The 12411-nt window shown below is 36.1% G+C and overlaps 2 protein-coding genes across 3 annotated transcripts; one reads left to right on the forward strand and one right to left on the reverse strand.

Annotated features, from left to right (window-relative positions):
* Positions 1-2607: 2607 nt before the first annotated feature.
* Positions 2608-6003, forward strand: LOC130715135 (short-chain dehydrogenase TIC 32 B, chloroplastic-like). The gene is made up of 8 exons (XM_057565180.1): positions 2608-3067; positions 4058-4289; positions 4398-4477; positions 4566-4719; positions 4809-4887; positions 5007-5094; positions 5190-5236; positions 5520-6003. Exons 1-8 carry the CDS (start codon positions 2938-2940, stop codon positions 5724-5726), a joined length of 1017 nt encoding a protein of 338 aa, XP_057421163.1. The 5' UTR covers positions 2608-2937; the 3' UTR covers positions 5727-6003.
* Positions 6004-7457: 1454 nt separating this feature from the next.
* LOC130715454 (kinetochore protein SPC25 homolog) lies at positions 7458-12196 on the reverse strand. 2 transcript variants are annotated; one of them, XM_057565550.1, is made up of 8 exons: positions 11719-12181; positions 11546-11611; positions 11276-11422; positions 10494-10607; positions 10327-10416; positions 10119-10241; positions 9599-9837; positions 7458-7913 (listed from the first exon to the last, which is right to left on the reverse strand). In XM_057565550.1, the coding sequence occupies exons 1-8, from the start codon at positions 11849-11851 to the stop codon at positions 7902-7904; spliced, it is 924 nt and encodes a 307-aa protein (XP_057421533.1). In that variant the 5' UTR covers positions 11852-12181; the 3' UTR covers positions 7458-7901. The 2 variants fall into 2 exon arrangements, with proteins under 2 accessions (XP_057421533.1, XP_057421534.1); XM_057565551.1 differs by lacking the exon at positions 7458-7913 and having other exon boundaries at positions 9593-9837; positions 11719-12196.
* Between the last annotated feature and the right edge of the window lie 215 nt (positions 12197-12411).

Genomic DNA, 12411 nt, shown 5'->3' on the forward strand with positions numbered 1-12411 from the left:
TGATTCTAAAATCATCGGTCAATTTAGTATTACAACACCGTCTAGCGGTCTAATTTGAAGTGGGTAGGAACCATCTCATAAGCCCACTAGTTAGCGTCGCTTGGCCGATGCTACATTTTCTCCAACTACAAGAAAAACTCTGATTACTAACGGCTAAAAGTCATTGGCCAAAACTTGTTAATATTCAAGAAAAATACCATCAATAATACTTAATTACCGCCCGCCAAAAAATCATGAGTATCTGGTCTCATCGGAAATTTTTTCGATTGCTTTCAAAAACCATTGATAACTTACCTACTACCTTTTATGTCGATAACTTACTAATACCTCTTTGGCAGTGAAGCGAGCGAGGTTCCCCTTCTTAGTCATTCCCGGTGTGGCTTCCGCGGAGTTGGTCGCTGGCTCTCGGCTTCGAGCGAGAGGTTGGGGGGTTCTGGGTTGCTGGGAAGGCACACGAAGGGATGGCTTGAGATTTTTGTCTTCAAGGAATGTTCTGGTTGGGAACTCGTCGATCCATGATGAGACCTTATCCTTGCCGATCGAGGAGAGGCTGATTTTGGTTAAAGATTACTTTTGTGATATGGGGCAAAGGGTCTCATTGGAGGTTATCTTCCCGGAGATATCCTTTTGGGGTCTTAGGGATATCGCTCAGATGAACAAATGTTGGTTTGCTGATGACGACTTTGTGGAGGAGGGCCTCAATATAATCGATTGGGGTGGTGTTTGGACGAAGGTGGAGAAGATGTTTTTGGTTTGGGATCTTGAGTTGTTTAAACATTAATTTGAAAGCTATCCCCAATGTTCCTTATTTTGGAGACACTTTGATGCTCAATGTGTTTCACAAGGGTTTCATCTTTCCCCGTCCTTGAGCTAGTCTTCTTGGTATATGTTTGGATCAACCTCTAGTACTACGAGTTTGTCTGATTTATGAGGGATGCTCGGAAAAATATCCCCTCTCTCAATGAGGCTATATTCAATAAGAAGGGTCATGTCGTGCAAAATGAGTTTTAGAGATCAAAATGAGCTCTTCTCTTTTTATGCTCTTTGGAGGTTTTGTGTCCCTCTTTTTTGTTGAGCTTTCCTCCCCTTTTTCCTTGAAAGAAGTTTCTCAGATTTTTTTGATAATATATAATCTTTTTTCTTTCAAAAAATAACTCACCCGCAATTATTACTGTTGTTAATTACCGACCGCCTAGCCTCCACCTCCCCCGTTGCCACCCCACCTCCTTGTTTTCCCCCCTTGCCACTGCGACTTGTTACCACAATCGCAGCCACCCCGTAATTGTCATTGCAACACCTCCACAATCATCGTGAGTTCTCACACCACTGCGACCATTACTCATCAACGTTTGTGTTTTCGCGACTATCTTTCTGTTGACATCATTGCCTCATCTTGGTTCTCTCTAGGCAAGTCTCTTGTTTTTTTTTTTTCGAACGTAAGTCTCTTGTTATTATTCTACATCTTTGTTTATGTTTCCTAGAGGAGGTTAGGGATGATTAGTCAAAAAAAAAATCGATAAGTAGGGATGATGAGTCAAATAGATTTTTTGCTTTTACTGTAAAGTTTAGCAAGTTTATTGAGTAACTTATTCAAATTATAGATTTTTTTCAGGGATTTGGTTGCTTCTCAAAATTGGTCTCTTTTTAAGGGATCATATTAGATAGACAAATCCTACTTTTGTTAAATTATAAGTCAATTCTAATTTATTTCAACAGTGTACATACTGTAAATATGGAAGACACTTGATTGATGTACCTTTTTTGTTCTTGTGTTCTCTCTTAAAGCCATTAGTTATTGCGAAAATTAATTTGTAAGGATTTTGGAGGCGACTGTGGTGTCACTAAGGTAACAGTCCATTGTCTGGTGGTGATATGACCTATTTAGGGGTTAATTAAATAATTACTTTCCCTCAAATTCCACAATTAATTCTTCAATGTGGAAAGATAGATAAGAAGATCATTTTAGATGGAAATTAAAAAGTACAAAAACAAATAATAACCCAGACAAATTGGTTACCTTACCATAAGGAAAAAAGTGAAAGTAAATGGTGAGAACCATTGTTACAACTACCAATTACATCATTTAAAAGTAAGAATTAGGTTTTACTTGAGAATTAATCTTCACATAATTAATGATTCATTGTTACTCTTAATCGTGCATGATTAGGTGCAAAAAGCTTCACGAAGAAAACATCAAAGTCCATAGCCCACTGAAAATGCAAGCCACTTAATAAAGACAGGCAGTAATTATGAGAAATGAAGACCGGAAAAGCAAAGGGAAAAAGAAAAAATGCTGCAAATAGATGTTAGTACTATTTTCAACCATCAAACACGTATATCAACTGACGAGATTGTTCTACTTTAAACAGAAGCTTTGAGTTTAAGTTCCTGTAAATGAAGCTGCATTAAATACTTAGTACTTGGTAGAAAGAGTTTGGTCGCTTATAATCGTCATATGCGACTCGAACAACATTCTCAATAGAATAGATGATACTAGTGATTTAAACAAAAATGTTACTGTTTTGATAATGTAATTAATGTCAGACCGTTTTTGAAAGGTTTAAATTTGTGGACCACCTCTCTTCTCCTTACTAATTATGTTACCAAGAAATTCCTAGGTGCTCTAAGAGGAAAGAACCTTGAACCATTTAATGGGGTGCCAACTCAACTATGTTTCACCAAAAATTGTAGTGGAGTGGTCTGAGACTCTGAGTTTCATGTAAAAAAACTCTGTCAATTATAATTATAATTAATACTAATTGTGAAGAACTGAAGATCATTAACTTAGGGTGGTTGAAGTCCAAGGACTAAATGGAAAATTCCATGGCATAATGTGTGTTGAGTGAGTTATGTATACTCTCTATATATATAGATATTGGTTTCTAGTTCCACACAAATATGCTTTTTTCCTTGTGAGATTCTGAAGCAGGGCAATCCATGAAGGCAACACTAAGGTACTTAGCAGGCACTGCAGGCCCTAGTGGTTTTGGCTCGAATTCAACTGCAGAGCAAGTCACTGAAGATTGCTCTTCCTTGCTCCCTTCAAATTTAACAGCTCTGATCACAGGTGAGTCTGACATAGTCCCTGATAGAATCATGATAAAGTTTATCACCATTTGTGATCAAACATTTGTCCCTCATAGAATCTTTCTTCTGAGTTTCACCATTTGATTTTTCATTGCTTCTAGTCTGTTTTGTCAGAAGCTGATAAGTCATAAGTGTGAGTGTGGCTGTGTCATCCATCACTTGATTTTGAAAATTCTTGTAGATTTTTTTCTTGTCTCGTTCTTTATATCTATGTCACTGGTGTTTTCATTTGTACTTTCTTGGATCCACATTTTGTTTTGTTTATGATAGAAATCTCTATCCAAGTTTTTACTTAGGACTTCATTAAATTTGACTTTAATCTACCAGCTAAGCTCTCACCTAAAAATATTTCAGGTGGTTTTCTTACTGATTATTTTTGTGACTCTGGGGAAGGTTGAGTCTCAAGAGTGGTGTTTCTTTTTGGCTGCATGAAGAAGTGGTTGTCTCTTTAGTCTTTAGTATATTGTTCTTTTATTTGTTCATACTGGATAACCCCATCTACACTACATCCACATCCACATCCACCTAGTTTGTGTTGGATTCATTCCACGCTTGGGAATTGATTGACGGGAATCATTTTTAGATGGTTATATAGATATTTGACAGTCGATTAAGAGAATTGATTTTAATCTCAAACTCAATTCTGCAGAGAAACTAGGGATAGTAGCTTCTCCGGTGAATCAAATGTGAGATTTTATAATTGTATTTCACAACATTACCCCGTGGGAATTACTTTTCCAGTAAACGGATCCAGACGTAAATCACTCAAACTTTAACTCACTTTTACATAATCAACTTTCCTTAAATCAATTCTCAAAACGTTGATCCAAACACACACACTAGAATCTCACAATCGTCTCCTTATTTACCCGCATCAAGAATGATAAGTCTCAAGAATATTCTCTATATACTTTTAATGTGGGATTAGCTTTATTAATTAAGTTGTTATTTGTCAAATTTTTAATTGAAGGAGCTACTTCTGGTATTGGAGCTGAAACAGCAAGGGTCTTAGCCAAGAGAGGAGTTAGAGTTGTGATTGGTGCCAGGGACATGAAAAAGGCAAGGGAAGTGAGAGGAAAAATCCTAAAGGAGAGTCCAAACGCTGAGGTTATTCTATTGGAGATTGATCTTAGCTCTTTTGCTTCTGTACAGAGATTTTGTTCAGAGTTTTTAGCTTTAGAATTGCCCCTTAATATTCTCATGTAAGTTTTCATTTAGAATTTTCCCTCCTTTTCATTGTATATTCAGTAAGAAAAGTGAGATCATGTATATTCATGCTGTGCTAATAGTTGAATGCACATATTTCACAGAAACAATGCAGGAATATACTCTCAGAACTTGGAGTTCTCTGAAGAGAAAATTGAATTGACATTTGCTACAAATTACTTAGGTACTTTTCCATTGAATTCAACTTTGGCATGAACAAGAAAGGGGAAAAGCTTTCATAGTTTCATAAGTTTTCTCTTCTTAAATTGCAGGACACTTTTTGTTAACAAAACTGCTACTGGAGAAAATCATAGATACTGCAAACAAGACAGGCATTCAAGGAAGAATCATAAATATTTCTTCTGTGATTCATAGCTGGGTGAAAAGAACCGGTTTTTGTTTCAACGACATGGTCCGCGGAAAAAAGTACAACCACCATCACTTGCTCCCTTGAAAAACAAGCTTGAATGCATCAAATTTTGGATATTAATCATTGTAATTCTCTTCTAATGCAGTTATAATGGTACACGCGCATATGCTCAGTCAAAACTTGCCACAATTCTGCATGTGAAGGAAATAGCCAGACAGTTGAAGGTTAAAATGAGAAATAACCCCAACAAAGTTTCTATTTTTGTTATCTGTGGTGAATGCTAAAGTAGAAATTTTCATGACCCACTAAAATTTTCTTGGAAATTGGGTGATAATGATCACAGGCAAGGAATGCAAGAGTAACCATCAATGCAGTGCATCCAGGCATTGTGAAGACAGGAATTATTAGAGCACATAAAGGTTTAATAACAGGTAAGTACTAATCTTAATTTCATAGGAATTAGGAAACTCATCCTTATTTCATTATGAGGTTAATTCCACTAAATATATGTAAAACTTGCTTACAGATTCCTTGTTTTTCATTGCATCAAAGTTGCTGAAATCGATATCACAGGTTCGTTAACAAAGAGATCCTTGGAATCTTTCAAACTAGATGGTTTCAGTAAAAGCTAGTACAAGTCAGGGTTTTAAATTGTGTTCTGCAATGCAACGGCAATTGTATCCACAAGTTCTCACAATAGCATTGCGACCTTAATTGTGGTCATATCAACCCGCATTTGTCCGTAATTCCATGCTGCAATTGCAATTTAAAACCCTGCTATAAGTTGCCAAAACCATAATTTTGGGATCTCAAGGCAAAAACTAATGATTTACATGAATATGATGTGTGTATGCAGGGCGCATCAACTACTTGTTATGTTGCTCTAAGCAGCCAAACAGAGGGGGTGAGTGGGAAGTACTTTACAGATTGTAACGAGAGTGAATGCTCGAGTCTAGCGAACGATGAATTGGAAGCTAAAAAGCTATGGAATGACACACATGCCTTGCTTCAGAAGAGACTAAGACAAGCAGCAACTAGAAGAAGCCCTTTTCTAGCCTTGTAGTCTAGACACCATGTGTGAATGTATCTATGTATTTATGTGTATATGGCAAACCAAAACCACACCATAAATCCATAATCAAAGGGTTTTAGAGTTATACCCTTCTCTCAATAGCTCGACAATGATTTCTAATTTATTGTACAAAATTACAATGATTTCTCACATTGCCAGTTCTTCAGAATCCTTTGTATCTGTTTTCTTGTTCATAATAGGTGTTACGTTGTAATTTGCTATTGGTCAGTGCACTTCTGAAATGCAGCAATTTTTCCATCACGTTCTATATGGTGATTGTATTATTCAAGGCATTCACCAATTTAGGAGAATTGGCAAGGGTGAACTGGTTGCAGGCTTCTGTGATCTGTCCTCTCACCTGCAAAAAGCATCAATCTTGTTCTCTAAATAAGCCTGATTCGTGTTTTATTAGTTCTTCTGTTCAAATTCAAAATTGTAATGATGTGTTCAAATATGACAATAGATTTGGCCATTAGTTTGGAAAAATCTCTAACTCTTGGGCATTAAAATTCCATTTTCATTACCAAGTTCTTGGTCTTCTATTCCATGTAATGTGTAGTCCACTTAAGACAACTTGACATGCTTATAAAAAAAAAGACAACTTGACATCAATAAGGCTTTGCTAAATTGTGACTTGTTTGTGACAAGCTTCAAGACAATGGTTCCACAAATTCTCCTCTACCGTGCTTACACATGGCTTCACTTAGTCCAACAATTATTGATCTCTGTTAGGTTATTTTTTATAACCCAACAGCAAAGAAGAAAAGACATAAAGGATTTAGAAGTCCAACAATTATTGATCTCTGTTAGGTTATTTTTTATAACCCAACAGCAAAGAAGAAAAGACATAAAGGATTTAGAAGAGAGAGAAGTGAGAATAGAGAAGATATGATACACAAAATAAATCCTTATGGATTAACAAGAAGGAAAACCTTCCTCCAAGGGTTTACAAACTCTAATACTCAAAATCCTAAATCTAACCTAATGAGAAAACTCTTTTTTTTTTGGTCGAAAGAATACTCTTATTTACACTAGTGTAACCATACTAACTAGATAAAACTGGCCCAACCCAAATAATAAAGACAGACTCAGCTAAACAGGCCTAAAAACTAATTGATATGGTCAAGAACTAGCACAGGCGCAGGCCCACAAGGCTGCAAACTTTATTTAGAACCCTAACAACCTCTCTTCACTACTGGATCTGGAAAAAGTTCGGTCATTTTGTTAGTCTATATGATGATAATAGGTGCAATTGTTGTTCCTTATCAAAATTCAACCACAAGGGTGCAAATGTTGGTGATTGTTGGTCCTTAACAAAATTCAATCACAAAGGTGCAATTGTTGGTCTTGATCAAAATTGAATCAGCAAAGGTGCAATTGCTGCCTTCAGCAGCCTATCAAATTGAAGATCATAGTTGATCTTGAATATTTTCTTGGCCTAAAGGGAGCTAAATCCTCAAGGCATTTCACTGCTTGTGAATACTAGTTACCTCACCTCCTAGCCATAGAACCTGCCCATAAATCCAGGGTTAAGACTTACTTCTACAGAAAGAGCACTATTACCTGATGCAGCCCCAATATACAAGACTGATGTATTTGGCCATATCACCCTGGGCCTTAATGCCTTATGATGGCAAGATGTAAGCAGCTAATACGAGTCTCATAGTAGCAATCTTTCTGCTGCCACCCTCAAAAGTTCAATAATATACTGTATACAGCTAATGGTTAAAATGATATTTTAGAACACACTGCAGAAAAATAAACATGGAAATCCATGTCCAATACACTTGCATCATATACATTGCCAACAAAAGATACCAGCAGTACAATGACTGATTTTAAATTAAACAATTCTGCAAGTTTGGCAACGGGAAAATACTAAACATGTACACACAAAATCATAAATACATGAAGATTTTTAAATAGATTACAACGAATCTCCTGTTTCCCAACATAGTTTCAACTTCTACAGTTCTACCCATTCTGAGAGGAAATCTTCTGATCTGTTATATACAGGTTCAGACATCTAGAACACAGACATCTTAGGAATCAAGTGTCAATTTGTTAGCACTTAACAACCAGAGTTGCGTGCTATGCCTACAAGAGCACTTGAGGCACCTCAGCTTGTATTGTGAAATCAGGCGGCAAGCATCCTACAAGTCCACTTCATTTCCTAGCCTGTCATATATGAGAAATCAGCATTAGCTGATGTTCTAAGAAAGAATCGGTATAATTTTTTCCAAAAAAAAGTTAGGAAACATGACATTAAATGATGCCAGAATGCAGATTATAACGATCCCCTTGATCTAATTCATCCAGGGCCCATGAATGCATCAAAGATAAAACCTCAAAAATAAACTTAAGAACAGGATAGGTGAAAGCATATTAAGATTGTTTATGCATATTTTATTTTTCACCCCTAAGAAACCTTTTAGGTTTAGTTTGGAAGAGCTTATTTGAGTTAATCTTATGCTCCCTCCGTTCCAAAATATAGGTTGTTTAAGGTTATACACATTGTTTAAGAACTTATCATTTAATAAATATTTTGATTGAAATACCCCTATTTAAAGTTGTGTTAAGGAGAGAGAAATGTTATTATTGGTTAAGAGCATAGTGAGAGTTGTCATAGGTGAAAATTGAAGGTGGTAATCAAGAGATATAATATTAAAACTTAAAAGAGGGTATATAAGTAAGTAAAAGAGAAAAATGCTTTGGGTTTGCAAAACAACTTACATTTTGGAACATAGTACAAATGGTAAAACAATTTATATTTTGGAACGGAGGGAGTAGTATACAAACTTATGCTAGTGTTTGGATAAACTACATACCTACAAGTTTTTTCAAGCTTATTTTCATAAGCTTTTGGATAAGCACTTGTACGGTTTTACCTGTAAGCTATTTTGAGTTTATTTCAAATAAGTTTATGAATAAGAATTTATAGCTATAAGAGCTTGATAAGAACCTTGGGAGAACCATACCACAAAAGATAGCTCCTGTAGTTGGAGAGCCCAAGGCCTTATAAACCACACATTAGAATCCCATACTTACAATGTGAGAGACTCTAGTCCCATACATTGCAATTGGGTCCTAACAGAGCTTAATTCAGTTGTTTACCCAAATGCATTGTTAATCCAACATTTATAAGAAAAATGTCCCAAAAGGACGAGTAGTATACTAATGAAGACCAAATGGCCAATGCACATAACTTTGGCAAGTTAGTTCTGGCAAGTTTTCTAGCATTCATAAATTCATAATATATTTCCAGAATAACATTTATGATACAGATCCAGGGAAAAACAGGTATAAAAGAAAAACGCAAAAAAATAAACATGAAACTGCGCTACTTAACGAGGGGGTAAGAAATTTCCCTGCCCTATGCCCCAAAGTTAAGTTTTCTTCACTTTTCTGTCCAACCAGAACTAGAAAAGAAAAATGAAACACAATCAAGTTGATCAGAATGTCCACTTTCATGATCATGATATTGAAAATTATAGGCAAAATCCACTTCAGTTCCAAAAAGCAAAAACTGATGGGGAAGTCAAAGCCACTTGTTTAGCTAATTCAAACAATAGACGTTAACTCGTTAAGCAATGTTAATTAACAATTAAATCACAATTCTAAATTTATCAGCATCTACAGTGCCTTCTATCCAGCAATCAGTCTATATGATTATCTACACCAACGATCGCAATATGAAAAGGTCATTGTATAAAGGTACTTCCAGATCACACGCTGATGTTAAAAAGTACAATAGATAACACCAGATTTGGAGAATATCTTCTACCAAGAAAATGATGATCTTGGGATAACACCTTGCGCAAAAACAGGAAATTAATTGAAGAAAAAAAGTGATTAATTCATACCTTCAAACGAGGAGATTGACGAACAGATGATGCAGATCCAGGAGATAAAACTCCTGATTTGACCCTTCTGTGAAGCAATTGTTTCTTCTTGATTTGTGTATCACCCTCCGCAGGTTCATCTCGGTGCTCATTTTCCTTGGTTGTAGAATCACTTCTAACAGATGACATTGATAAGACTGGAGCAGATGCAGAGATAAATGCAGATTCTTCATGTGCAACTTGACCCCTGGTAGTAACATCTAATAACCATGCATAAAAGAAACAAGTTAAATCCTTTATTCAGACTTGGGCTGTCAAATCCAACATTGGCGCCAGAGAAATCTACAGAATGGGCAATGGCTTACTGGTTTGACAGAAAAATAGCTGCTTTAGTCCTAGTTTTCCTTAATCATGATTCCAGTTTTTAAACAATAATCAGACTAAATAAAGGGCCAATTCCCTTGATTTGCAACTGAAGTGGTCAGTTCAGCCTACAGGGTCCCTCATCTTATGAATGCACTAAAATGAAAAGATATGGTACCTTGCCCCACTGCTTCTTGGAACTTCTTTCTCATTACTCTGACAAATTTAAACAGATCATTTGTCTTGTTTAATTCATGGATCAACTCTTTGATGTCATCGGTGGAAGGTTCACAGTTTAACACTGCAAGATAAAAAACAAGTTAAGATTTCAATGAGTGTATCCGCAATATTTTAAGATCATAATCAAAACCGGATATGCTACTTACACGTGTAAGTATTGTTTTGATGGAAGATAGTAAAAAAATACTCCTCATTTGGATTGTTCAAATTTATATTCTTGAATGTGAATTTTACCCCTGAAGAACAGAACCAATAAGAATATCAGTTTTGAGAAGAAGAATAATCCTTGCACAGAGAGATAAACATCAATTACCACGTCCCCCTTTGACATGAAAGCCAAGGACCCTGTTGTACCAAGACATGGCCTCCTGAGTTTCATCTTTCTGCTCAATGCATTCATTTAACTTCCCTTCAGATGCTGCCAGAGCTTTACATGGAAAAGAGAGGAGGAGCTTAGAGTAGTTCATAATATGTCTCAAAACGCATATTTCCATGTGTAGTAAGTTGAATAATGAAAACAAATAAATGGAAGGAGAGACAGAAACATAATCCCAAAGATATGCCATGCAAAAAGCAACTAATGAAGCCATTATGACAAAACCATTGTAAAAATATCCTGTCCTGGTAGTCCTATGCTGCAGTGAAAAGGAAAAAAAATGCACATAGATTACAAGTCGAATTAGCTACGTAAAGATCAGCATTAATGTCTATACTCTACACCGGACAAAAACATGTAACTCCAATGGTAATGCAAAACTCTGTGGGCGACTTTAACATATATATTGTGTGCATAATTACATATCATTTTAACCAACATTATGCCCTGCAAACAAATAATCATGTAGACTTGAAAATATTGCAAGATACAACCATGTCAGATTATGATAACTATTGGGGGGGGACCAATAATGTTTTACACAATATAATAGTTCAAATAAGTAAACTGAGGCAATGTTAAAAACTTTCACTTTTCCACATTAATTGAATCATTATCATCAGTCAGTTACAAAAATCCATACATATAAATGCAAAACAATAAAAAAGGTAGAAATAGCTGCATGCATTTGCAAATGGAAAAGGTTAAAGGTACAATACCAAGAGATTGTTGAGATAGAAAAGCAGCATACTCCTGCGTTTTGGCTCGGTGCTCCTGAACACTTGTGCTGAGTTCATCAACTCTAGACTTAGCAGAGGCAATAGCATCCAACAAAGCCATTCGCCTGGCCTCTTTACGAGTCTTAACTGCGCAACGAAAACACACAGAAAAAATGACACTTTCCATTACTCAAATTCAATTCAAAATCAAAACTTCAAAAAATAAATAAACGAATCTGCAAAAGGGGAAGTTTTGAAATTTGAAGTGACCTGAGAGTGCTTTGACCAAATCATCCTCCGCTTCCCTGAGTTTGCCTTTAACCTCTTCCAATTGAACTGACAGAGAAAACGAGAGAGTGAAAATGAAAACCCTAATCGGAAAAAGCAGTGAAATGAACAAGGAAATGGAAATTGGAAACCCTAATCGGAAAATGGAATGGAACCTCTGTGTTGAGCGGTTTGTTGTGCAGTGTCTCTGAGGGATTGAAGAGATTTGGCGTGAGAAGCGGTGAAGGAATCGATGGTTTGCGTTTGAAGAGGGATCTCTGTGTCGCAGACAGAGGTTGGAGACTCCATCTTCTTCCTTCGCTTCGCTCTCTCCAGTGTCACTGTGTTGAGTTTGAGGTTTTTGAATCAAACTTTTAAACCGCCACTTTTGCTTTGGCTTTCTTCGAAGTGCGAAGAATGATTATTTTAGTTGTTTTGCAAGACCTATAGTGCACTTGCACCGGATAAGTCACCTTATTCGATTTATTAGTTTTTCATAAACATCTCGGAAGGATGACATGTTACTTGGAATTTGGAAAATTGAAATTTCAAACTTTATAATAAGAAATCTAAAATTATAATAAAGTTTTATCTCGTCTTCTTCGTCAAACTTCATCCTTCTATAATCGTTAAACCTTCAAGTTTCATCCTTCCATCTTTGTAATCATATTTTTCGACCACCCTATTTTTCAGTCACCGCTTTTTTCAACCACCGTATTTCATTCCACCCATGGCTGCAATGTTCCTAATATGTCTTAGCTCCTCGAAGAAATTATAACTGTTTCGTGGTAATGGGTCTTCATCCATTAGAAAAAGACTTCATTCTTCTTTACATGACCACACACAAATAACTAATTGAACTTTTCAAT

Source organism: Lotus japonicus, chromosome 4 (assembly GCF_012489685.1).
Source record: "Lotus japonicus ecotype B-129 chromosome 4, LjGifu_v1.2".
In the NCBI taxonomy this organism is placed as follows: domain Eukaryota; kingdom Viridiplantae; phylum Streptophyta; class Magnoliopsida; order Fabales; family Fabaceae; genus Lotus; species Lotus japonicus.